The sequence below is a fragment of the Barbus barbus genome (genome assembly GCF_936440315.1).
Source record: "Barbus barbus genome assembly, chromosome: 8".
NCBI classification, from domain to species: Eukaryota; Metazoa; Chordata; class Actinopteri; order Cypriniformes; family Cyprinidae; genus Barbus; species Barbus barbus.
Window position 1 is genome coordinate 17,245,322 of NC_136736.1, and position 24,345 is coordinate 17,269,666.

A 24,345-nucleotide genomic window follows, 5' to 3' on the forward strand; every position below is an offset into this window, starting at 1 on the left:
TTAAAACATCCAGCCAGTTTCATAGCTTAAATGTTTTTGTTAAATAATATACATATTGTTTGAATGTTGTTTGAATGTTGTGGGATTTATGATGTCATACAGGCAAATACTTGCACTGTATATGACTGCCTCAGTCTGGAGAAAGACATGTATACTTTTTTCTTTAACCTTTTATTTTACTTTTCATCTTTCATTTTACTTGCCCAATATTAAAAACCTGTCAATGGGGTTTTATGTGATACCCACAACCAGTTAGGAGTAACTGTTGCCTGATAACATTTAGTCCTACATCACTTTCTCACCAATGGATCCTCTGCAGTGAATGAGTCCAAACAGCTAATAAAAACATAACAATAATCTACATGACTCCAGTCCATCAGTTAATGTCTTGTGAAGGGAAAAGATACATGTTTGTAAAACAGAAATTCATCATTAAGGCATTCTGACGGCACCCATTCACTGCAGAATATCCATTAGTTTGAAAGTGATGTAATGCTAAATTTCTCCAAATCTTTTCCAATGAAGAAAAAAACACTTGTCTAAAACTTGGATGGCCTGAGGATGAACTCTTCTTTTAGCATTGTATTTTGTCTGGTAAAAACTGTCATTAAGTCTCTGTCTGCCTCTTATGTAAAGAGCCAGTATGCCTCCATTTCTCACTCTCTGATTCTCTGTCAAGTTTACCACTTGCTTACCACCATGTCTGGCCGGTTGAAGCTTGCTTATTGATGCATTTTTCATCACTTATCCTATATCTTATTGTTGTAGGCATTGTCTGCTCAGGAAGATCTGGAAAAAACTAAAGACGAGCTGAAGTCTGTGATGTCAGCTACAGCAGGTGGTGCGTCAGAGAACGAACATGACGAGCATGACGAGAGCAGTGCAGAAGCCAGTGCTGAGCTCTCTAATGATGGAGTTGCTCACCAGCGAAGTGAGGAAGAACGGCTCACAGAGACCCAGAAGAACGAACGTGTCAAAAAACAGCTACAGGTTAGACCATCTGCTTACACGGAGGTCTCCAACCACCAGGTCACGACCCAATACTGGGCCGTGGAAGAGTTGCTATCGGGTCGCAAGAACATTCTGGGAAATATGTACCGATATAACACACTGTTATTTATTGCGCTTTAATGATTGTTCTAATTATTCTGTATTTTTGTTGTATGTGATTGCTATGGAGTCGCAATTTGACGATTTCATGTAAATTAAATGTTCAATTAGTAAATGAAAGATTGCTCTGATCTGACATATTTATTAGAGGTTAAACAGATCGCAGTTGATCTGTGATACATACGGACCAAATCCCACAGTTCGGCACGCATGTGATTTGCAGATTAATACACGTTCAAGCAATTTTAAACCACAAGAATAAGAATGAAAGAGAAATCAATTCGTTACTCACGCGCTGTTCTCACACACACCCAAAGCGCACACAAGCTTAGAGAAGCGTTTCAGACAGCTCGCGAATACAGAGTATATATCGCTTTCACGTATCCCTGCGTTTAAGATACATACGCATAAATTGCATTAAAAAAACTTATCGGCATTCTCATTCTCTGTAAATATATACATTTATAGATTATAAATATATAAATCTGTATATTTAAAATAAAAACTTTTGCTTATCCAAAAAATTATACGATTCGTGACTCAAAAACCACAATATGATCCGTTGAACCAGTGTGTGTGTGTGTGTGTGTGTGTGTGTGTATATATATATATATATATATATATATATATATATATATATATATATATATATATATATATATATATATATATATATATATATATAACGCTATATATATATATGGAGAGTTCATTTGCAAAATCGGATTACTCCGTTTTTAACAATTTTCAAAAAACATGTATATGAAGAGTTCAGATGCAAAAGCAAATATTTTCTTTTAAAATTAGCATTATCAGGCTCCTGTGTGTAGGTTCAGTAATTTCACTTTAATGGCAATGAATAGGTTATTTTTATTGCATTTAAGTGAAATATCTGAACATAAATATAAGAGCCTGAGAAAAATGCTCATTTTAGAAAAACTTTTTTGCATCTGAACTATTTTATATATATAGAGAGGGAGAGAGAGAGAGAAAATATTTTCAAAACGTAACCGGTCCATGGTGTAAAAAAAAAAAGGTTGGCGAACCCTGTGCTAACAGACATGTTTTTGGAGAATTATGCTGTTGTGATGTGAATAAATACCAATAAAAATATTTTATACCTGCATAGCTTACACATTGTCTTCATTGCAGGCCTTGAGCTCAGAACTGGCCCAGGCCCGTGACGATTCCAAGAAGACCCAAAATGATGTTTTGCATGCAGAGAATGTGAAGGCCGGCCGGGATAAATACAAGACCCTACGCCAGATCCGCCAGGGCAACACCAAGCAGCGTATTGATGAATTTGAGTCCATGTGATGGTTGTACATCCACTTTGATCGCCCCACTTTCCACCCTGTAGCCCTAATGCCTTCATGGCTGGCTTACAAGCACAGCTTTTACCTGCCCATACTTCTCCTATAGACCGATGATCCTTGACCTTTGACCCCTTCAGAGAGGCTTGAGAGACATGGTTGCCCCTCCCTCAAGCTTTGCCAAAGCTCTCTCTGCCTGTGAACAGCTCATCAGGCTGTTTCCACGTATTGAGCTCCTCCCTACTCCAGAATTGTCCAGTTAGGAGCAAGTGGTGCATTGCACTGAACTCTTGAATGATGATTTTGATTTACTTAATGCTTGAAAATATGTATTTTAGAAGAGAGGAGTTTGAGCAAAATTCGTTTTTATGAAATGACCATTTGTTTTTTTTTGGCTACAGCTATATGCTCACAATGTGGAAAATAGCATTTTTCGTCTTTCATACATTTTGTTTACTCTGTTGTTGTTAAGTGGGTTAGCAAGTCAAGGTTTGGAAGAAAAGTCTTTTTCAGGGTCATGTGAAAGTTGTGTGCAACTTAAGAATCACAGTGTCACATCCACATACCCTGAAGAGCACAAATAGCACCTCTCCACACCAAAACCCTGACATCAAATCAAATTCAGAGCCACCGAAGTCAAGTGAAGAATGTAGAAACAGAGGCGCCTATCTTTTGAATGAATGTGAACCATAACCAAAACTATGGATAACCAAAGGGAGGCTATCACTCTTGCTAGCCACGTGCAAACCGTGCATACATCCATAATTACAGTGGATTTAGACTGGACAAGACCTTCATTACTAGTTTTATTTCTTCAGTGCAAGATGTTGATTGATTCAGTTTCAAAAGATGTAGCTCTGAGCTGACAGAATGTGATAGAGACCCTGTGACGAAGCGCTTGTGTTTGGTCCGTTGACCTTGACAGTAGAATTCTCCCAAACACTCAGTGTTTCTTGTCCAGTCTCCATATCGATGGTTTTCCCTGCCTGTCGGCTCACAAAGGCCAGGGCTGACAGACAAACTGCTTGTTTTTTGTTTTATTTAATTGCGATATTATGGGGAAACTGCTTGAGGAAATGAATTGATGGAAAGTTGTGTGCATGTGTGCGCTTTGTCTCTGTTCATCTCCGTTTTTTTCCCCTTCATTTTTGTGTGACTGTATTAGTACACCTGCATGCACGTGGTTGTTTTGCAATACCTGTGGCCTTTCTGGCTGGGGAGCATATGAAAACATCAGTCCTGTTCTCAGGATGAATCGCTACCTAATTACTGTCAAACATGGTGACTGGTTGGTCAAACACTTGGTGTACGGCAGAGAGGCAAATGTTGTCATTTTCTTCTTTTTAAGTTTGTCACCCATTTTTGCCGTTTCTGCTTGAGAAGTTTACTGTAGTTAGATGTACTCTTACAATGATGCTTTGGCTGGTTAGGGGCGTATGAAATTGTTTTATTTAGCAGCACTAAGATAGATAAGTGGCTGATAATTTATCCTCAAGAAAAACTGCAATTTAATACCAAAGCTATCTTGTCAGTATTTTCTTATTCGCATGTGGAGTTATGACAACAGTTATGACAAATTGTGTGGTATCTGGTCCTACTGCAGTTTGTAGACTGTTCCATAATGAAGTCTTTTTAGAATGTCCTGAGTTTTTCCCCATTCTTGTTCTTGATGAGCCTTTTCTCAAGATTTTACCCACCCAGAACCTTTTCAAAATTGTTAACATGTCTTGGACCTATGGGCTCCTCCAGGCTTTTTCACCATGCGATATTTTCTCTGCTCATCTGGTATGTGTGCTGTATTGCAGTAGAAACCCAATAGTCCTTAATATTCATGGCCTGTATGTCTTATCTGTATATGCTGAAGATATTTTACCATGCAAATATGTAGGCCAATAAAATAGTTTCCTTTTTTCTTTTTGGATTAATACCTGGACTTTTATTTTGCACTAATGTGCAAAGATGTCACCGTTTATTTAGTGTTTTTATGTTAACAAAGACAGCTTGGGAAATGTTTGAACCTTAATACCAGAATGTTCAGGAAAGTTCAAAAGCACTTGTTTTGTCCTGCTTTTTTCCAAGGCAGGTGTCCATAAGCGGATGTATTTGCCATAGCAAGATAAATGTTGTGCTTCCATTTTTTTTCTTCTAAAGATTTCTAAAACAAAACCACCAGCATCTACTAAAGGGGAGAGAAAAACACTCAAGGTCACAGTGTATTTGTTTGCTTTTTCATTTTAATATTTATTTTTGTTGTATGTTGTTTTTTGGGGGAGGTGGGTTACAGTTTACCCCCCCCCCTCTTTTTGTTCATATAGCTTTGTTACATAGGCAACATGTTACTTCTGTGACAAATATTTGGTTGAAAATAAAGATTGAATATTTATTTTCTGCTTATTTTCATGCCATTTAAATTTTTAGTTTTTCCTGTTAGTACAAAGAGTACAATGTCTATGACCCAAATATTCACTGTAGTTTTGATGCATACTTTGCATAATGCATCTGAGATTTTAAACCATAGTAACCAATGAAAGGTTGACTCGTATAGATAAAAAGTTTCTTGCTTTCAGCAACTTTAAACAAAACTATGCATCAAAAGGACTATATGGTTTATAAGAAAAGGGCAAATTAAGCTTTTCTTTGTAGCTTTAATTTTGCTAAAAAGATACATATTTGGAGATGACAGCAAATACAAAATCCATAACATATTGAACAAGTCACATTTACCACCACATCAGTATTACTCTTTGTAATACAATGCTTTGAACAACTAAAGCATCATTGGCAGTGGCCATTGGTAACAATTTTAAACTCACTGCTTCCTTTGGTCCTTAAGCATAAAGCCCACTGACATCAAATATTACTGAGACCTTAATACGTAACACCTAAGCATCTCAGTCAGCAGGAAATGCTACTTTCCATTATTTTGTGTGCATCACGATCTCACAGACTGTGACCTTGGCAGTCTAAGGCGATTGAAGGCTGATTAATTGTTGATATAGTTAAAGGTTGTAGCATTACAATATTGCAGAAAACAATTATCAGTGATGACTGCACATCAAGCAACTTGTCATGAACACTTAATAAAGCATCCCTACCAAATGTGTTTTTCAATGATGAAGACCAAAAAAATGCTGTTATAGAACATTATCCACACTTAAACATATTAGTCAATGCTAAAGGTAATATAACGTACTCCGAAGCATTTGTGATACCAAGTACATTGATAGTAAACAAAAAACTTATCTAATTGAAAACAGTTGGCTGAACATGGTTCAGATTATTCAGATGTGTTTTAAGCACAATGCCATGTAGAGGCAAATACTCTATGCCCACACCACCGCCAAGAATGGCACACAGTGCCACAAGGCCAAAGGGAAGGCTCCTCTTGTTTCAAAATAAAGGTGTTCCTTAAACATTTCAGGCAGTATTTTTACCACCAAAGCTTAACAGCTCATTCCTGGCCCTTAAACTAAGCCCTCTTAAATGCATCAAAAATGACATCTGTCTTCATAGTTTTAGGAAAAGGTCTATTTGAAGTTAGATTTCAGATGTAAAAATGTTTAACAGGACAAGGCCAGAATTAATAGCATGTGATCAGATTAATAGCAATGATCAGAATCTCCTGTTGTGTTCAAGAACTAGGTAGAACTTCTCTGTTCGGGGTCAAAATTTACCCACATATTTTTGCATGTAATTTTGGATAAAAATGTGTGTATGTTTTGGTCATGGGTAATTGAAGTGACCATTTGTACAGTGAGGTGCAAATAAGTATAAATAGTAGCTATATTATTTGTACCTAGTATTTATAGCAATTAGTTCCTCCACTGCTTTTTTATTGTCTTTTTCTCAAACCCTTGTAAGGGTAAAATTGGTTTGTGCTGCTTCTATTCAATGCTGCAACAGTCCAGTAATTGAGGTCAAATACTTAACCAGAAACATCCTTTGACTGCGAAACTCTATGAAGAAACAGTGAATTTTCTTTAGATTAATCAGAAGGTGTGAGTCTCAATTTCAAATAAACATTCAGGGTCACGAAAGCTTTTTTTTTTTTTTTTGGACAGCCTTTCCAAAATATCTGTGTTGAAACTTTGCATGCACATTCATGACTTTATTTACTTCTTGAAATTTTGGAATTATTTAGTTTAACCAGTATTTCAAGCTGTGGGTTAAATTGACCCCAACGCAACAGAAGGCTTAGAAAAGATCACTGTTCAAGTTGCACAAAATCCTGTCCCCATTTACTCCAATAACCCTACTTTTTTTAATTTAAGAAATAAGATCGTAAATACTTTCGCTTTAAAATAAAATAAATTAACTCTTTAATTACTGTCCCTTCTTCATTTTAGAAGCATTTAATGCTCTTCCTCAAAAACCTGAACCAATTATCTTCATAAAATGTTGCCCAAAAAATGTCTTAATTTATACATGTACTACTATTGAACATAACTTTGTGAGTGAATATACTTTTCGTAGATCATATGGATATAAACATCTCTGAATTTAAGTTAAAAAGATACAATTTGTATCAACAAGGACAGGTATTCTCTGGCTACCGTAAGTCACATGTTATGAAAACAATTCTGGAATAATTCTTGCCTGATAAAAAAGTTTGCAAAACATTAAAGAAATCTGCACCTAATCAGGTCCTAAATTTAGTTGCTTTCAACAACAGCAGGACACAGTATCATGCACCCATAAGCCAGAGATGTCCCTTACTAAAACTAAGGTACACAGACAGAGCTGTCTTCACTACACTACACCTGTGGCTACATTCAGACCATTTATCCTATGATAACACTGACAGAACTACAGAATACCTAAGACCATTCCCAAATTACAAGCAAGCATACCCTGACACATTTATATGTAAAAGAATAAAACATCACAAAATCATAATTAAAATGGCAACATAAGCAATCAGTGATAGGCGAATACTCCACTTTTGCATATAAAGAACCAAATTTAAATGTAACTAGATTATGGAGAATGTGAAAAAAAAAAAAGCAAACAAATAATTCAAGTGAGAGTTGGCATTACATCACAAAGAGGAGGAAAAGCCAAAGACCTGCAGGATTATGGCTATATAAAAATATAAAGCAATTTTCATGATAGCACCTCTGAATTTGAAAGTGATTATCTTTAAGAAATGAACAAACGTATATAAAAATATTCCTCAAATATTTTTTTCAGCCAAAAAAGTTTGTCATATTCTAGCAAAGTGAAAAGGGTCCTGCCTTTACACTCATTTCATATAAGTGAGGCTTGATCTGTTGACACAGAGCAGAGCAATGCTTTAAACATCTGTTTTCTCAAGTCAAATATATTTGCATTGCGCTTTGTTTCAAAGCAGCTTTACAGATATAATAGCCAAGCTGTCCTAATAGATTCCATTGTAGACCATCTACACCTACAAATACTCTGGCCTTCTATCTCCTCTTGCTGATTGCCATAAGTTACCAAACTGCATTGAATTTGATAAACAGCAATAGAAAGTGCCTTGTGATTCATTACATGCTCACCTGAACATAATCTTGAACAAAGTAAAACATTTCAGAAAATAAATAGCAAAAAATAAATATCACACGCACATCACTACATTCACACTTCTAGTCTATAACATGTCTTTATAGCTATATTCTCCTCTTAGGTCAGCCAACAAGAAATCAAAAATGCTTAATATTATGGTGTCCATGTTTACAAGGTCATAACTTTCTGAGAATTAAAATCTGATACTTTTAATGGAATGTTTTACATGAATAGACTGGGTCATCCTCACCAAATGGCTTAATTTCATTAGGGTGCAAGAAGCTACCAAAGTCAAAGTTTACAGAGAGCGGGTCACTGTTAAAGGGATACTCCAATTAAAAAAAAGAGTCTCTCATTATTTACTCACCACCATGCCATTCCACAATGTATGTAACTTTCTTTCTTCGGATGAACACAAGATTTGTGAGATTTATGTTCTTAAGTGACAAGCCTCTGTGCTTCACAAACTTCACAATGCACTTACATCACATTTCACAACATGCTGACATTTACATCAGGTGAACACACCTTTGACAGTTGGCCAGAAGATGGTTTATATTTAAAAAAGTTCATATAATAGTATTTTTCCTCACACACACTTATCGTTTCACTTCAGAAAGCACTGATTCATCAACTGGAGTAGTATGGATTACCATTGTGTTTTGTGTGCTTTTTATAGCATCGTCTTTGGGGGTCTCATATATTTATGGTCTCCCCAGATAATTTTTTTTTTAATTCTCTGTTTGTGTTCATCTGAAGAAAGAAACTCACACATTTGTGAAAATGTGAGGGTGAATAAATGATGAGAGTATTTTCATTTTACCTCAGAGCTTAGTATCCAGCATGGTTCTTTTCTGCCAAGATGGCTGCTGCCAGCTGTTGGGCATCAGTCACATGAGGGTACCGCCCCATGGCCAACTGCACTAGCTCTGTGGGAAAAATGTTGCACAGGTTGGTAAACACTTTCTCTCGTGCTTCCTGGTAACGACTCAAGGCAAGTGGCTCCTTGTGCTGGTGTGATAAAGCATGGGGCAGATGGGGGGGAGGAGCAGAAGGACAGCCCCAGGGCAAGCGCCACATCTGTTCACGGTTCTTTGAAAGATCCTGGAAACTGAAGGGCTCATAGCATTGTTGTGGGTGCTGTCTGTAATATGGATCCCAGCTGGTCTTTCGCTCTTGGGATACGTAGGGTTTTCTAGGCAGCAATGGAGAGCGTTCATAAAGCCTGGAGTCTGACACGCTGTCCACACGTGTTGAGGCAAGGCCACGACCCAGTGGAGAGTTCTGGGAGTGAGTGTTGCTCTGGCAGAGAGGAAGATAGTCTCCAGGATAGCTTGAGCGGGAGCCTACCACTTGATGCTGGCGTTGTGGAGACATGTAAGAGACCGAGTGCTGGAAATGGGGGTCTTGTTGGTCTTCTGGAGCAAAACTTTGAACACGAGGTATGCTGTGGTGGAATCCTGGGTGATTAGATGTGGCAGGAGAGAGAATGAACCCTGGAGGAATAACAGAGGGTAACTGATAATTTCTACGATGATGGTGGTGATGACACTTGATTCCTTCATCCAGCAACAAATCAGGAGAACTCATGCAAGAATGCTCATTGTGGGTTGCCATGCCATAAGAATCAGAGCTCATGCTGCCATCGCTGCTGCAATCTGATGCCACTGAGCTGGTCCGTGGATCAGCATCAGACAGGAAGTGACGCTCTGGACTGCTCTGAGAGGGCAGGCTTAGGCCAGAATATGCCCTAACCATTGAGTAATAAAGATCTGGAGATTCACAGTTTGTGTGTGGTTCTGCTTGAGTCTGCTTGTGATCTTTCAGGTCCTGGCTATACCCATGAAAGGAAGGAGGACCTCCTGGAGCTGGAGGAAGAGCTAGGTTGCTCTTATACAGGTCTGCTTTAGTTTTGGAACACAGTTTATCCTCCACATCACTGTAAGAGAGGGCACGGATACTGGGGTCCAATTGCCTCTTTGGCAGAGATCGTTTACCGTCACCAGCTTTATCATTGCGGGAACCTCCAGGCTCACTGTGGCTTTTCACAAGACCCGTCTCTCCCACACTTTTAATTGTGGAGTTCTTGGCACTGGCACGGAGCTCATCTGCTACCGCTCGCTGTGGCTGTGTACCACGCTCTGGATGGTAAAACTTACACTTGTGCCCGTAGGTGCATTTCTTTCCTAATGGAAATAAGGGGGGAAAAGTGCTTGATTTGTAAATTGGAAGGTGCAGGAATGCGAAGGCGGCTGCAGGTCCCTGAATGCATAGATAATACGTGCTTAAAATATCATATGCCATTTACTCAGAGTTGACAGGCCTCAATTTCAAATAATTTGTTATATAAATATTGTGGCAGTTGAAAATAATAGTAAGCTACTCACATTCAGGTAAATAATATATTTTCAATTAAAAATTGTGAAATTTGACTACAAAAGTCAGTGTTCCTGCGAGTCTCGTAACATTCATATCATAGTCAAAAAATAATTTAATAAACATTTCATCATGAAATGTTTAGCTGCTTGCATCTTAGGCAACTTTACAACAACATAAAAACACTTACCATATGGACAGGGCTGTTTCTTATGCTCTGGAATGATGGGTCTTTTTCTAAGGAAATTTTCCAGACTCGGCCCATGTCGACCCAATGGATCATCAGGAGGCATAAACCTAAGGTATTTTTTTCCCAGATTATTATTATTATTATTGTTTTCTTAAAGAGGAAAAACAGTAAATTGAAGTATACTGAAAACACTGAAATTAAGATTTCTGTTAAACATTCATATACCTCATAATACCAGTTTCAATAGACTTACTTATCATTTACAAAGGAGTACATCAGAAGGCGTTCATCAATAAATTTTTTCCATTCCGGTTTCTCAACAGCCAAGTCTCTGTAGTTGTCATTGGAGACAATAATGCCATCTGATTCATAAGCTAGCTTAACAATAAACCTGTCATCATAGCAGACTACTCTGCGGCCCTGGACACGACGTGACGGTGTAAATACAAGAATCTTATCCTTTTCCAGACGTCTCAAAATCTCCTGATCTGTAAGGGGGGAAAAAATAGTTAGATTGGTAGATATAGTTAGTCACAGGCTGTGATATTTTTTTTTCTAATAACTGCGATAAAAAAATTTAAATAATGAAAAAAAATCAGATACCATTAAAAGCATTTTACCTACTATAACCTAATAAAGAAAAGATTCACAGACAAGTTTAAATAACATTTGTTCAGTTGATGGCCTGGTGGCAAATCTTTTCACCTGTGATAAGAGCATCAGGACGGGACTGTTCTTTCCTCCAGGCCGGGACAAAAACTGTAATGTCTCGATTTCCACGTTCAAGAAACCAGTCAACTGCAAGTTGAATGCCTTGACAGGAGAACATCTCCTTATTGCCATGGCTGTAAAAATTAGAAAGTTATCATTTAAAATAAACAACTGTAACTGTAAATACATAATAACCTTTAAATAAAGTGTGTATTCACTGTGTTGTTTTTTTATTCGAAATTTAGCAAAGCAAATAGTCAGTTTGCACACATTTACACACACACACCATTTTCAATTGCAATTCCTGTAGTTATTCTGTTCTGAACAACAAATCCTTTGTTTTTTCAAAAAGTACATCAAGTTAGCATCAGGTAGCTAGTTAGCTAGCCAGCTAGCATCAGCTAACAAATTGTTTCAAATAGGCTATTATAATTTTGTAATTCATAATTATAGATTATATTCTTTTTAATTTTAAGCAAAAACTGACTGTACTCTGATTTTACTGTAAATGTTTAAAGCAAATTGCTTTGTCAGACTGGGGGGCATTTTGCCCTATAGGTGGGGTAAAACGTCCCCTTGGTAGAAATTCAATTTTTGTTAAAAATCTAATAACATGAAAACTCTGGACATTTTTCATACTTAGTTTTAGTGACACTGACATAAATTATAAACAATGATAACTTTTCTGAACACATTTAACTTTTGTTTCACAGGGAAAAAAATGACACAGGGTAGAGTGGGGGGAAACGACCCCTTAAGGACTATGTATGTATGTACGTAATTGTAAAGATATTAATACACAGCATAAAGTGTACACCTTCTTTGAGGCTTTTTTCACAATTGAGCAATTTCTTATTACATAAAAGAATTTATTATTACACAAAGCAATTTCTTATTACATTAGGGCTATTTGAAAATGTTATAGCAAGTCTGGTTAATCAGCTACCAAAAAACATGCCAATATTAATGAGCAAAATATATGAAAATATATAATCAACAGTTAAGTATTTTGAATTATAACATTTAAATAGCAGTAATTTTTCACAATTAAGTGTTACATAGCCCTCAGACTTGCGCGGTACTTGATGTCATACTCCGATCAGTTTGCACGCCACCGCTTCAAGTCGGACACACCTGAGACACAACGAGTCTACTAGGTGGTACTGTGCAAGTGTCCAATTATAATGCTCGCCCATCCACATTTGAGTATACTTTGAAAGCTGTGTGGACACGGCTGTGCATGAGACAAACGGAACGTAGAAAGTAAAATATACCTCGGCCTTTAGGGTTCAGTGAAATGTCCCTCCCCAAATGGAACAGGCATGAAAATAGGGTTCCTTGCTTCTCTTTGTTTACAGTAAATTAGGTTTATTCTGCCTCTCCTGAGCAAGTTAGGTGGTCCACCTGCAACTTTCCTTTAGGTCGAGGCTCTCTTTGATGTTCCATGTTGAGGTACTGTAGCAGCTTCATCAGAGTTTGAGTTTCATTTGGTAGCTGTTCGAGGACAGTTCCCTTTGATAAGCTGCCCCTTATTGGCTTTAGGTCTGAGCAAAATGTCCCTCTCTGAATGAAATGAACACATAAGTAGGGTTCTTTGCACCCATTTTGTCCTCAAGGAAACAAGGTCCGGGCAGCCTGAAGTTGGCGCCCACCTATGTTTTTTTTTCCTTAAAGTCGAGCCTCTTTTCAAGGTTCTCTATTAAGGAGAAGGCTTTATAAATGATAGTACCTGCTCGAGAATGGTATCCTTTGTTAAGCTGTCCCTAACACTGTGTCTACACAGGACGCAAGTGGCACGGCGCAACGCAATGTGACAAAATACAAAAGAACCTATTATATTCAGTGACGCTATCTACAATGGATGTGATGCGGTGTGAAAAATCCCAGACAGTATAGCCTACTGATGCCTCGTTCTATTTATGACAAACTGACACAAAGTTCAAATCATTTTTAATGGTCGCTTTGTCGCATCCAGTGTAGATAGACTTTGGCTGCTGCAGCACGACACAACAACTGTCGCATCCGGTGTAGACACGGTTAGCCCGAAGTTTGAACTAAATGTACCTCCCCGGTAGTATCAGGTATTAAAGCACGGCTCCTTGCTCCCATCTCATAGAAAGCAGGGCATGAGCTTTCCCCTTATTTGTTAGGGTAAGTAGTCAGAGATGTAGCTTTTTTTTTTTGGCTCCACCTGTAAGGCTACAGTAGCACATGAGGAAGGGAGGTTCTAGGGGCCAGGATCATAAAAGTCATTAAGTCTGACCAACAGGAAATCAGCTATTTTGGACTGAATGTGGATTTTTTTTAACACTGTCTGCAGGCCCTGAATTTTTAACCATTCCTCCAAAGGGATTCATGAAATTTACACCAAATTTGGTCCGCATGATGCTGAAGATGCTAAATAGCAAACAGAATTTTGAACACACCTTCAATGGTGTTTCCATGGTGAGGGATTAAAGTACTGTCAATAAATGGAAACAGGAAGAGGCATAGTATGGTTAAGATCAAACAAATTGTGTTGTATTTATAGGGGCTGATCACATAGGTGTGTCGTGATCATAGTGCCACCAGCTGACATTTAACTTACACATTTGCCCATTTAAATGCATGTGCCCTTGACAATAAATAAACAAATAAAGTAAAAAATGAAAAATAAAATAATATAAAATACAACAAAATAATCTTCTGAAAGAATTGATCAAAGAATTCTTTTTTCTTTTTTAGCAGATTCGATCTGACATATTTGTTGGTTGTGGCCCATTATGACTAATGTGTGCACACAAGAAGTCCAAATTTGTCAAAACATTGTACAAATGGAGAACAATTCATCCTGAGAAAACATATTTAGTTTCATGAATTTCTGATGCTCAGATGGCTAACTGCAAAACCATCAGCCATTTCAACTAAAAAAATCAACTCATGGGCCTCGTTCATGAAACATTCGTAAATATTTGAGTAAATTCTGAGTAATTTGCGCATAAAACGGACCTTCCCAAAAACTCGCCTCCGGATTCACAAACGCTTCGTAAAACTTCCTAATTGATAGTTAAACATGCGTATGTTAATGAATTCTAATCATTCGTAAATAGAGTGTGTGTGTGTGTGTGTGTGTGTGCACGCTCATTCACAATTTGCATAATCCCTGCCAATACCGCTATGCAAATTGTGTTTCCAGGAATGCAGTTGAATATTCTGGTCTACTTTCTCAGGTTTGGCTCCAGTATATTGCATAAATGCAAAAAAGACTAATAAGCCATATGACTAACAACAGTGTTGTGAGTAACGCCTTACAAAAGTAATGCATTACAGTAAAGTAATACAGTAAAGTATTACTTTTTGCTGTAACGCAGTAGAGTAAGGCATTACTAATCAATTTTCAGTAATATTTTACTCAGTACATGTTCAGTATCAGTGTTGGGTGTAACGCGTTACTAAGTAACGCGTTACTGTAATTAAATTACTTATCCACTGAAAAAGTAAAGTAAGGGATTACTGTTCATTTTTAGGTAATTTAATTACAGTTACTTATAAAGTACTTGCGTTACATACAGTAAATAATTTCAACAGTTCTAAAAGCAATATTGAATTTGAAATCTAAATTTACCGTCTAAAGATATTGAATGCAGCGGCTTTAACCCTCCGCGTGCGGGTGCGTTCACTTTCAGATTTTCCTGATTCACAGAGAAACCTTAAATACTCAAATCAGGGCCGGCACCAAGAGGGGGCATTAGAAAAAAATCATCTAATATTCATCATTTTTGAAAGAAGACCTGCTATGAGAATTTCTGTAATTTATTCTTTCCTACATTAGTTAACGTGTTATTTTGACATAAACCTGTACAGATTTTACTAGTTGGGCTTTTCCTGAACATCTTGCCAAACTGAAATGTATTGTTTAACTTTTAAGCCTTTTTGTTATTCAGATATTTTGCAGATTATTTCTATTTGTTAACCAAAGGTGGTTGCATTTTTTTCATAAAAATGTTTAAGTATTACAGTTGTTTTAAAGCTAAAAGGCTAAACTATTCTATGTTTGACTCGAATTGAAAGAATATAGAGTTTAATTTCTATTAATATAAGGTTTATAGGGATTTTAAGATGTAGCCTAATTAGCGATTTGAATAATTAAGTTACTTATTGAGTAACTAAGTTACTTTTCAGATAGAGTAATTAGTAAAGTAATTTAAATACAATATTGATGAAGTAATTAGTAACTGTAATTAATTACTTTTTGAAAGTAACTTACCCAACACTGTTCAGTATTTACAACACTGAATGTTGCATTACAACACACTTTTAGCCCCCAATGTTTTTTTTTATTATTATTTAATTTAAAGGCGGGCTCCGACTTTTTTATGTCCCTAGGGTGGGCTTCGGGCCAATATTCACATCATAGTTCAGACGCGGGCCGGTCCTCAGGCCTGTTTTAGGCTTCTCCTTATTTTTATATTTTAGACATCCATTATTGATGAAAAAAATTGCCCCGCTGGTGGAAATAACATGAGTCTGTGTTGCTGCGACTGTCAAGAGCGTGTCCCGCAGCAGCGAGCCATCAGCACAACTGACGAGTTCTGCGTTCAAATACACGCAATAAAGCAAAAGCCCCAGCAAAAGTAATTACCATGAATGTGTCCGGGGAAAAAGTAAGGATTCGCTATCTCCTCGTTAGACGCGCCTTTAGAGAGAAGTGCATCTTCACGGATAACGATTGTATTAAATAGTTTTTGTTTTTATTTATTTTGTTAAGTAGTAATTTAAAGCTTTCTATAGATATATTTATCATGTCGGTGAGGCATGTATTCGCTGACTTTCGGTTCATTTTTGTGAAGCGCTCCTGTTCAAGATAAAAGCACGACATTTTGTTGACATTGTGAGTGCACACAAATAAAAGTAGACCCTTTACAGTTACGAATTAGGGCTGCAACAAACGATTGTTTTGAGAATCGATTAATCTAACGATTATTAGAACGATTAATCGACTAATCATCGATTATTCCACTGATTAACCAGTAGACTTTGATAATTCAGCTTTTGTGATTAGTTAAAATATTAAGTTATACATATTCTAACATAAAGGTCACTTCAGCTTTAGAAAAGTATATTATGTAATTACAATTATTAAACAATTAATTGGCAACACTTTACAATAAGGTTCATCATTTAACATTAGTTAACATGGACTAAGAATGAACAATACTTCTACAGCATTTGTTAATCTAAAAGTTAGTTAATTTCAGCATTTACTAATGCTGTTTTTTAAGTTTTTATTAACCAACATTAACAAAGATTAATAGTTAAATGTAATAAATGCATTGTTCATTGATGTTAATTAATACATTAACTAATGTTAATAACTGATTCCTTATTGTAAAGTGTTACCAATTCATTATACAAATAGATGTATTTGGCACACAAAATGAAATGACAGACAGAGACACTCTCTCACCATATAATTAGCTAAATAAAGTAACTGAATGACACATTTTGCACATTCTGCCTAACTTCTCCTTTTGTAAGTCATATAGATAAGAAACAAAATAAAGGTAAGTGATACGACGCTTTGGATTAACTATTTTATTCAGAACATAATATTTTAAAATACCTTATAGCCTTATAGGGCAATTTTTTATTGTCGACGTTGTCGATAATGTCGACTAATCGTTGCAGCCCTATTACGAATGATGTATTACTCTTACCTTTATGAGCAAAAATTACGGCGTAAGTAGATTCCATTGAAAAAAAATTGCAATTGATTGCGCTGGTGCCTCCATGTCCTGCGCTTTAGCTTCCACTCTCCGGACAAACTACTGGAGGCAGCGCACATTTATCTAGGTTTAACGTTCAAACATTGTTATATGCTTGAACTGTGTTAGTATATCTATAGATTTTATTTTAGGCAAGTCATGATGATTTGAGAAGGATAAATTGATCAAGCATAAGCTATGATCAGCCTGCCGGTCTGCCGCTGGCCGCTTGGTCGTTACTTTAAGAAAGAAACAACTTATTTAATGAACAAAAAATGCTCCAAACGGTTTTTTCTAAATTAACTTAATAAAAAAGCCGGAACGAAATATAAACACTTTGCCATTAGGGCAGGGCTCTAGTGCATTTTGTCATTTTAGAATGTTAAGTTCTACTTCTGTAGATATTTTGGTGAAAGGAACTCAAAAGTAATACAGGAGTCATGTAACGAATTACAATTCTGAGACAGTAATATTGTAAGGTAAGGAATTACTTTTAAATAACAGTAACAAGTAATATGTAATGTATTACAGTTTGGAAGTAACTTGCACAACACTGCCTAACAATAAATATTCAATTAACGTGTCCATCAAAGCGTTTTTAGCCAGCTGAAAAATGCCAGGTGCTCTCCTGAAAACGACCAGCTGGTGGCGCTTGAGAATGCTTTGGTGGCACAGCGTTTTTCCAGCTGAGACGCTTTGGTTGCTATGATGAGGAATATCCACGGCAGTAACGTATTACTAGTATCTGATTTTGAAGAATAATACTGAATATAAAAATGCAGTAACCACCAATATTAACTTCTCTATTGTTGATCAGTTGTTGTACAAGTCGGATGATTAGTCGGTGTAGTATTTGTCCCGGCCCTCCCGCTGACGGCTGGGTAAAAAGTCACAGTGGCAAGCGCTGCATTTTACTCAAAGCTCAGCTGCAAAAAAACAAACAAAAAGACCTTGCAAGCAAACTTGTAAAATATTATAATGGCAGTGCATCAAAATTCAGTGTCATCAGTTTGCCAAAAAGAACACAGAACGTTTTACGCACGATTTACACATGTAAGGAGCAGGTGTACATTTCTTTCGTACCAACTAACATTTTAATATTCACTTTCATGAATCCGAAAATTTACGTCACAACAGCTTTAAGAAAGATTTACACAAAAAATGTAACACTGTAATGTAAAAAAAGTTACACTGCTCATGCTTCATGAATGTGAGTGCTGTAAAAGATGAGTGCTGTAATAATGTTGTCCACTAAAGGTGCAGGATAAGAAATCTTTTTACACCAGGGGTAGGCAACGTCAGTCCTGGAGCGCCGGTGTCCTGCAGAGTTTAGATCCAACCCTGAAAAAAAAAAACCTCACCTGACTATAGCCCTAGTAATTCTTAAGACCTTGATTAGCTTGTTCAGGTTTGTTTGATTCGGGTTGGAGCTAAACTCTACAGAACAGCAGCACTCCAGGACCGACATTGCCTACCCCTGTTTTAGACTCATCTTTTTCTATCAGTTTACATTAGTTTGAACAAAAAAAGTGAGCAAAACCTGTTTATATAGTGCACTGTCAATGTTGTTTTGTAGAATTAAAGTAAATCTGTAATTTGCTTATAGATTATTGAATGTTAATTTATCAATAATATATATCACATTAATATTGAAACAATTATTTGTCAAGTTGCCAAACATTAAAAAGTTGCTGTCCATTTAAAATGAAGGATAAGATAATATTGTATAGTATTTCACACTAAGGACTGTTGTATGAAGAATAAAACAAACACGTATATTCTAAACTGCAAGCATATACTGCAAGTAATCATACAGATGGCACATTCTCATATACCTTGACACCAACTCAGAAGGACCTGAAGCCCTGTTGCAGACCTGCAAAATAGTATTTTTATATTGCAGTATTACAATATTACAATATTTACATAATACATATAATAAAAATCAGTGTGGCAGGGGTATATTAATCAACATCTGTCTGTTTTACCCAATTTATCCTTTTGGGGTATTAGATATTTTGAATTTTTTTCGTAAAACGTTTCATGAACGCATTGGTGTTTTGTTAAAAATTCAGTATGCATCATTGTCACCAGGTCCTGAAGGTACTCAAAATGTTTAGAGCAGGGGTGTCAAACTCAATTCCTGGAGGGCCACAGCCCTGTATAGTTTTGTTCCAACCGTACTCCAACACACATACTATGCAGTGTTCGGGTGTTTCTCAAACGGAAGGCTGGATCCTACCGAGGCTGCGTCCTTCCTAGTTCAGTCTTCCTAGTCAGTTTATTTTCATGAAATGGAATGGGTACAAAGGATTGTGGGTGATTGAAGGTCACGGAGGATAATCCCATGCATCCTTCAAATTCATTTGAATGAAGGACGCGAAAGGAAGGCTGTCTTCCAAGGATCCTTCCAATTGAGATGGCCTTCAGCAACGTTTGATGACGTGGCAGTCGAGAAATACAGCCTTCGTAGGATGCAGTCTTCCGTTTGAGAACACCCTTCAATTAAGCCCGAAGGACTTGATTAGTTGGATCAGGTGTGTTTAATTAGCCTTATAGTTAGGTGTGGTTGCATCTAAACTCTGAGAGGGCTCTGGCCCTCCAGGAATTGAGTTTGATACCCCTGTTTTAGAGTCAGCACAACTTTTTTTTCATTACTAATTAAATGTAAAAAAAAAAAAAAATGCTAATAGCTATTGATTAGTAATGATTAGCCAATTTCACGAGACTGTCATTAATAGATATCTTGGGTCATGGCCTAGACTAAACAGTCTAGTTTGACACCAACAAAGTTGATGCCAAACTGGATCTAATGGTATATTTTTGCAATGAATTTGCAAACATGCACCAAATCGGTGTTATTATTACCCCACACTGATCACACCACATCATTTGTTGACAGCACCACCTATTAATCAAAAGTTAGAAAGATATAATCATAATACAATTGATTGTATTTATGGGTTTTCAAAAATTTTGTCTAAAATCATCAACAAATGTTATCTTTTTACTCCTTTTTGTAGTTGGCCTGATGCTCTCTGCCATGCTTGCTATGCTCCTCATTTTGCTTCTGTCATGCCTGGCCCCTTAATTGTCAATTGCAGCAATATTTGTGATCATTACAATTACCACAGGCATAAACCCTGCTACTTCAGGTCATGTCATATAAATGGATTGTTTAATGATTTATCAAGGATAAACATTATATTAAACCACACAATTGTATGTGCTGTTTAATTTTTGGATTCTCACCTCATGGCCACATTGCTGCCATCAATAACAATTGGGCGGAGGTTATCCTTATCTTCCACAGAAGGGGACTCTGACCGGCGAGAGTCAAGTGAGTCAGAGAAACTGCAGAAAGACGATGTGCCAGAGGATGATGATGATGATGTGGAAGTGGATTGGGAGAGAGTCTGTGTCCCACCCTCATTCTCTGGCTTACTGCCCAGTTTTACCAGCTCCCCAAGAACATCATTGATCAGTGCGTCTGACCCGAGCTTGTTCAGAACCAGCCGAACTAAGTCTTCTGCATAGCCAAGTTTAAGGGCAAACTCCATCTTTGTCTGGTATTCTCTGAGTGTATCCACAGGGCCTGGCTCTTGGTGTTCCATATCCAGAACCAGTGAATCCATATCCAAACTTGGAGACCAACAGTGTGGTGGGTGGACTGCATGGATGGACCCATCACCAAGCGTATCGACAAGAGGATGACTGTTGCCATGTGCGGGCTCAATGTCTGACCCTGCACTTTCCTCTAAGTCATCTTGTGGAGAAGAACCGCAGCTCCTAGTGCAGGGGGCCACAACGTTACCTATGTCAGATGAACCACTGTCCATGATAAGTCCGGCATCAGCGCCAGTCTGCTGGTCTGTAGCCTTCACATGAAGGTAGTTTAGATCCAGCCCCAGTTCGAGGATGTGGCCTGTTCCATCATCCAGATGGTCTTTCAGGCCCATGAATCTGCAACAAACATCCAATGCTTTTCTGACTGAGAGTCTTGCTGACCCTTGCCACCTGTTATTCAGCCCTCAGATTGCCTTTCGGAGGTAAACCTGGAGAAGGAGAGAGGGATACTTTAAGAGACTCCATAGTAATCCAGGGAACAATGAGAGGTGTCTAAGTTGCTGAACTGCTAAAGGATGCTTGAAGTAGATGGGGTTAAAAGCTCCACTAAAGGACATGACATCAGTAGTGAGAGAAATGAGAGAGACAGAAAGTTCTATTGCCTTCACTCTCCACCTGTTCACACTTTAGTCCCATGAATGAAGCAGCAAAGTGTCCCCAGCACTTTTGGCTTTGTCTCTACTCACATTTTAATATTTGCTCGTCTCTGGAGTTGTGGTATTTTTGCTGTTGGCTCCCCACTTCTCTTTTACTTTCCTCTACCCTCCCACCATTCTAATTTTTATTTCTATACTTTTTTTGTATGGACAAAAATACATTTATCAAAATAATAGTGCTGTCAATCGGTTTTTTTTTCCTGAAATTAATCGCGATTAATCCCTCCTAACATTAAAGTTTTCAAATATACTAGTAGGCCTATGTTGCAATAATTTCATGTTCAATCTTCAAATTAATGTACAAACAACATAAAGACAGTATATTTTTAATGTTTGTTTAATGTCATCTTTTTAATGACTGAAGACCAGTATCACTGATACCAATTAATACTGATTTACCTATAAAAAAATGTCCCCCCTAATATTTAACCATTTACTATAGCCACTCAACATTGCATTATAATTAATCAGTTTGAACATTAGACTTTAAAAATAACTTATAATTTAAATGACACATAAACTCATTATAATAAATGTCCTATTTAGCTACCAGTGCCCCTCAGCAGAATTAAGAAATTTAATAAAGTTATCAAAGACTACATTCTAAACTTAAATACAAATGAATATTTGACGCTATAAAAAAGTTATCGATTTCCTTTCCTTTTTTTTTTTTTTTGTCTATCTTTTTTATTTGATTAACATCACAGCAGCTGGTTATTAGGTTGTTTTGGCTGCTATTTATTTAAGATCTTTTGCTGCTGAACGTGACGCGGATCTGACACGCATCGTATTTTCTCTCAACTCTCTTTACCTTTTCTGACCCATTTCAGTCTCTCTACTAATGAACTGACGAGTTGAATCGGGTGTTAGATGAGGAAGACAGTACTGGGCTGTTCCAGGAGTTTTAAAAACCATTTCAGAGACATGTATTTAAATGTGACTCGTATAACATATTACATGCATGCATAGTTTTAAGGCAGATTTAATCGCCTTTATGGTAACTTCATGTCACTTACCACGACATTGCATGCTCATATTTCGTGCTTTGATATAAAATGATAAAGGCTACAGCGCCCTCTGGCGTATTTGTGCGTGCAAGAGCACGCGCTACGAGCACAGTACCGTTTCCGCGCTCATTTGTCTCGCGCTTTGCGAGGTATGGGATTAAATCTCTGCCACAATTCTGCGCGCGAAAGATCATATTTTGAGCTCACAAAAGTGTGTTTTGCACGCGCGCTGGGTTTTGTGGAAAAAATGTTTGTTTCGCAAAGAAGAAAGTATTTCGAGCGCACGAAAATAAATTTTGCATTTAAAATAAGTTTTTGGATGTGTACAGACCTTCTCTTTTGTGCGTGCAACATTTCACTAGCTTGCTCCCTTGATGGCCGCCCTTGATGCTCTCTAAATGCCGATTGCCGAATCCGACTGCTTGCTTGCTCAATACAACGCAGTTTACAACATGCCATAATTCCAGCCAATGAGAGTTGAGTCTGCTAAATTCTAATTGGCTGTCTTGATAACCAATCACAACATTTCTTGCATTACAGACGACAGCGGAAGATTAAAAAAATACAGTGCACGCATAATTATGCAAGTTGATATTTTGATCATTTTTTTTCCAAGCACATTTTTTTCCAATTCCAAACAACATCAATCTTAATAACTACTATTAATCTTGTATTTAATCATTTATAACTGATATATAATTATTCATGAAGGCTGGAAGTGAAAAATGTTTTATATTCTGGTGTGCATAGTTATTAAGCAGGTTTTCTTTTACAGATAAAATGAGCCAAAAAAGAGACTTAACTCAGACTGAAAGTAAAAAATTATTACATGCCCATTAGAAATATTCCAAACTAATGCAATACAGAAATTGCAAAGTTAATGCATGACCATTGGACAGCAAAATGCTCAGTGGGTCAGCAGGGTCAGAAAAAACGTGGAGAAGAAAAGATGCACGTTAACTGCAAAAGAATTAAGAATTAATGTGAAGAATTAGGTGTGAAATCACCAGGAACCATTTAGTCTCCAGTGCCACCATTTTCCAGAACTGCAAGGAGCCTCCACACTGTAAAAAGTGATAAGTTGACTTAACTTAAAAAAATTGAGGGAACCTGTTGCCTTAAAATGATTAAGTAAATAATAATTTAAAAAATTAAGGCAACGGGTTTCCTCAATTTTTTTTAACTTTTTACAGTGCAGGAGTACAAGGTGTCAAGTTCTCAGAGACTTTAAGTCTAGAATAAGTCTAAGTAAAGAATCCTAAAAAAATGACCCCTACATAATAAGAATCACATACTGAAGTGTAGTAAAATACTTGAAGACTGATAATTATTATTATTTTTAATAGGCTTTATAGACAGATGATTTGAGAGTGACTCTTGAAGGACCAGCACCACATCCTCTTCTACCACTGTTTGAAGAATTTATCTTCCAGAATCTGGCAGTACGTTTTGGGAGTTAATTTTTAGTCCATCTCGAGATTTTATCTGTAGACTATAACCTGCTTAATAATTATGCACACCTAAATATAAGGCCGTTTTTCACTTCCAGCCTTCACAAACAATTATATATCGGTTATAAGTGATTAAATACAAGATTAATAGTAGTTATTAAGATTGATGTTGTTTGGAATTGGTAAAATGCTTGGAAAATATTTGATCAGAATATCAACTTGCATAATAATTATGCATGCACTGTATTTTGCTGTCATCAGTAATGCAAGGAATGTTATGATTGGTTGTCAAGGCAGAATTACGGCATACTCTAACGCTGGGCTGTGTTGAGCAAGCATTTAGAGAGCACTAAGGGCAGGCATCAAGGGAGCAAGCAGTGAAACGTTGCACGAGCAAAAGAGAAGCTCTGCACACATCCAAAAACTTATTTTAAATGCAAAATTGATTTTAGTGCGCTCAAAATACTTTCTTCTTTGCGTGATGAACATTTTCTCCATAAAACTCAGATAGCATGCGTGCAAAATGCGTGCAAAATGTCACAGCGGCAATGCATTCTGGGAATTTAGGTAACGGGAGCTACCGCGGAGACTGGATAATATAGTGAATATAGACGTTGATATTATTTAATGTTTC

At 37.0% G+C, this 24,345-nt stretch overlaps 2 protein-coding genes across 3 annotated transcripts in view; one reads left to right on the forward strand and one right to left on the reverse strand.

The window, feature by feature from the left end:
• Positions 1-4,816, forward strand: part of LOC306873920 (radixin) — a 132,814-nt gene extending 127,998 nt beyond the window's left edge. Inside the window, exons 14-15 of one of the 2 annotated variants that reach the window (XM_079423481.1) lie at positions 769-990; positions 2,263-4,816. In XM_079423481.1, coding sequence (XP_079279607.1) covers positions 769-990; positions 2,263-2,427 — 387 coding nt within the window. In that variant the 3' untranslated portion in view covers positions 2,428-4,816. The remainder of the gene's footprint in view (positions 1-768; positions 991-2,262) is intronic. The other variant, XM_079423482.1, reaches the window with a different exon arrangement.
• Positions 4,817-8,694: 3,878 nt separating this feature from the next.
• On the reverse strand, positions 8,695-22,676 carry LOC306873369 (putative ribonuclease ZC3H12C). Its single transcript, XM_079422619.1, has 6 exons — positions 22,592-22,676; positions 20,223-21,025; positions 11,221-11,360; positions 10,769-11,003; positions 10,516-10,622; positions 8,695-10,135 (listed from the first exon to the last, which is right to left on the reverse strand). The coding sequence occupies exons 2-6, from the start codon at positions 20,927-20,929 to the stop codon at positions 8,781-8,783; spliced, it is 2,544 nt and encodes an 847-aa protein (XP_079278745.1). The 5' UTR covers positions 20,930-21,025; positions 22,592-22,676; the 3' UTR covers positions 8,695-8,780.
• Positions 22,677-24,345: the final 1,669 nt, after the last annotated feature.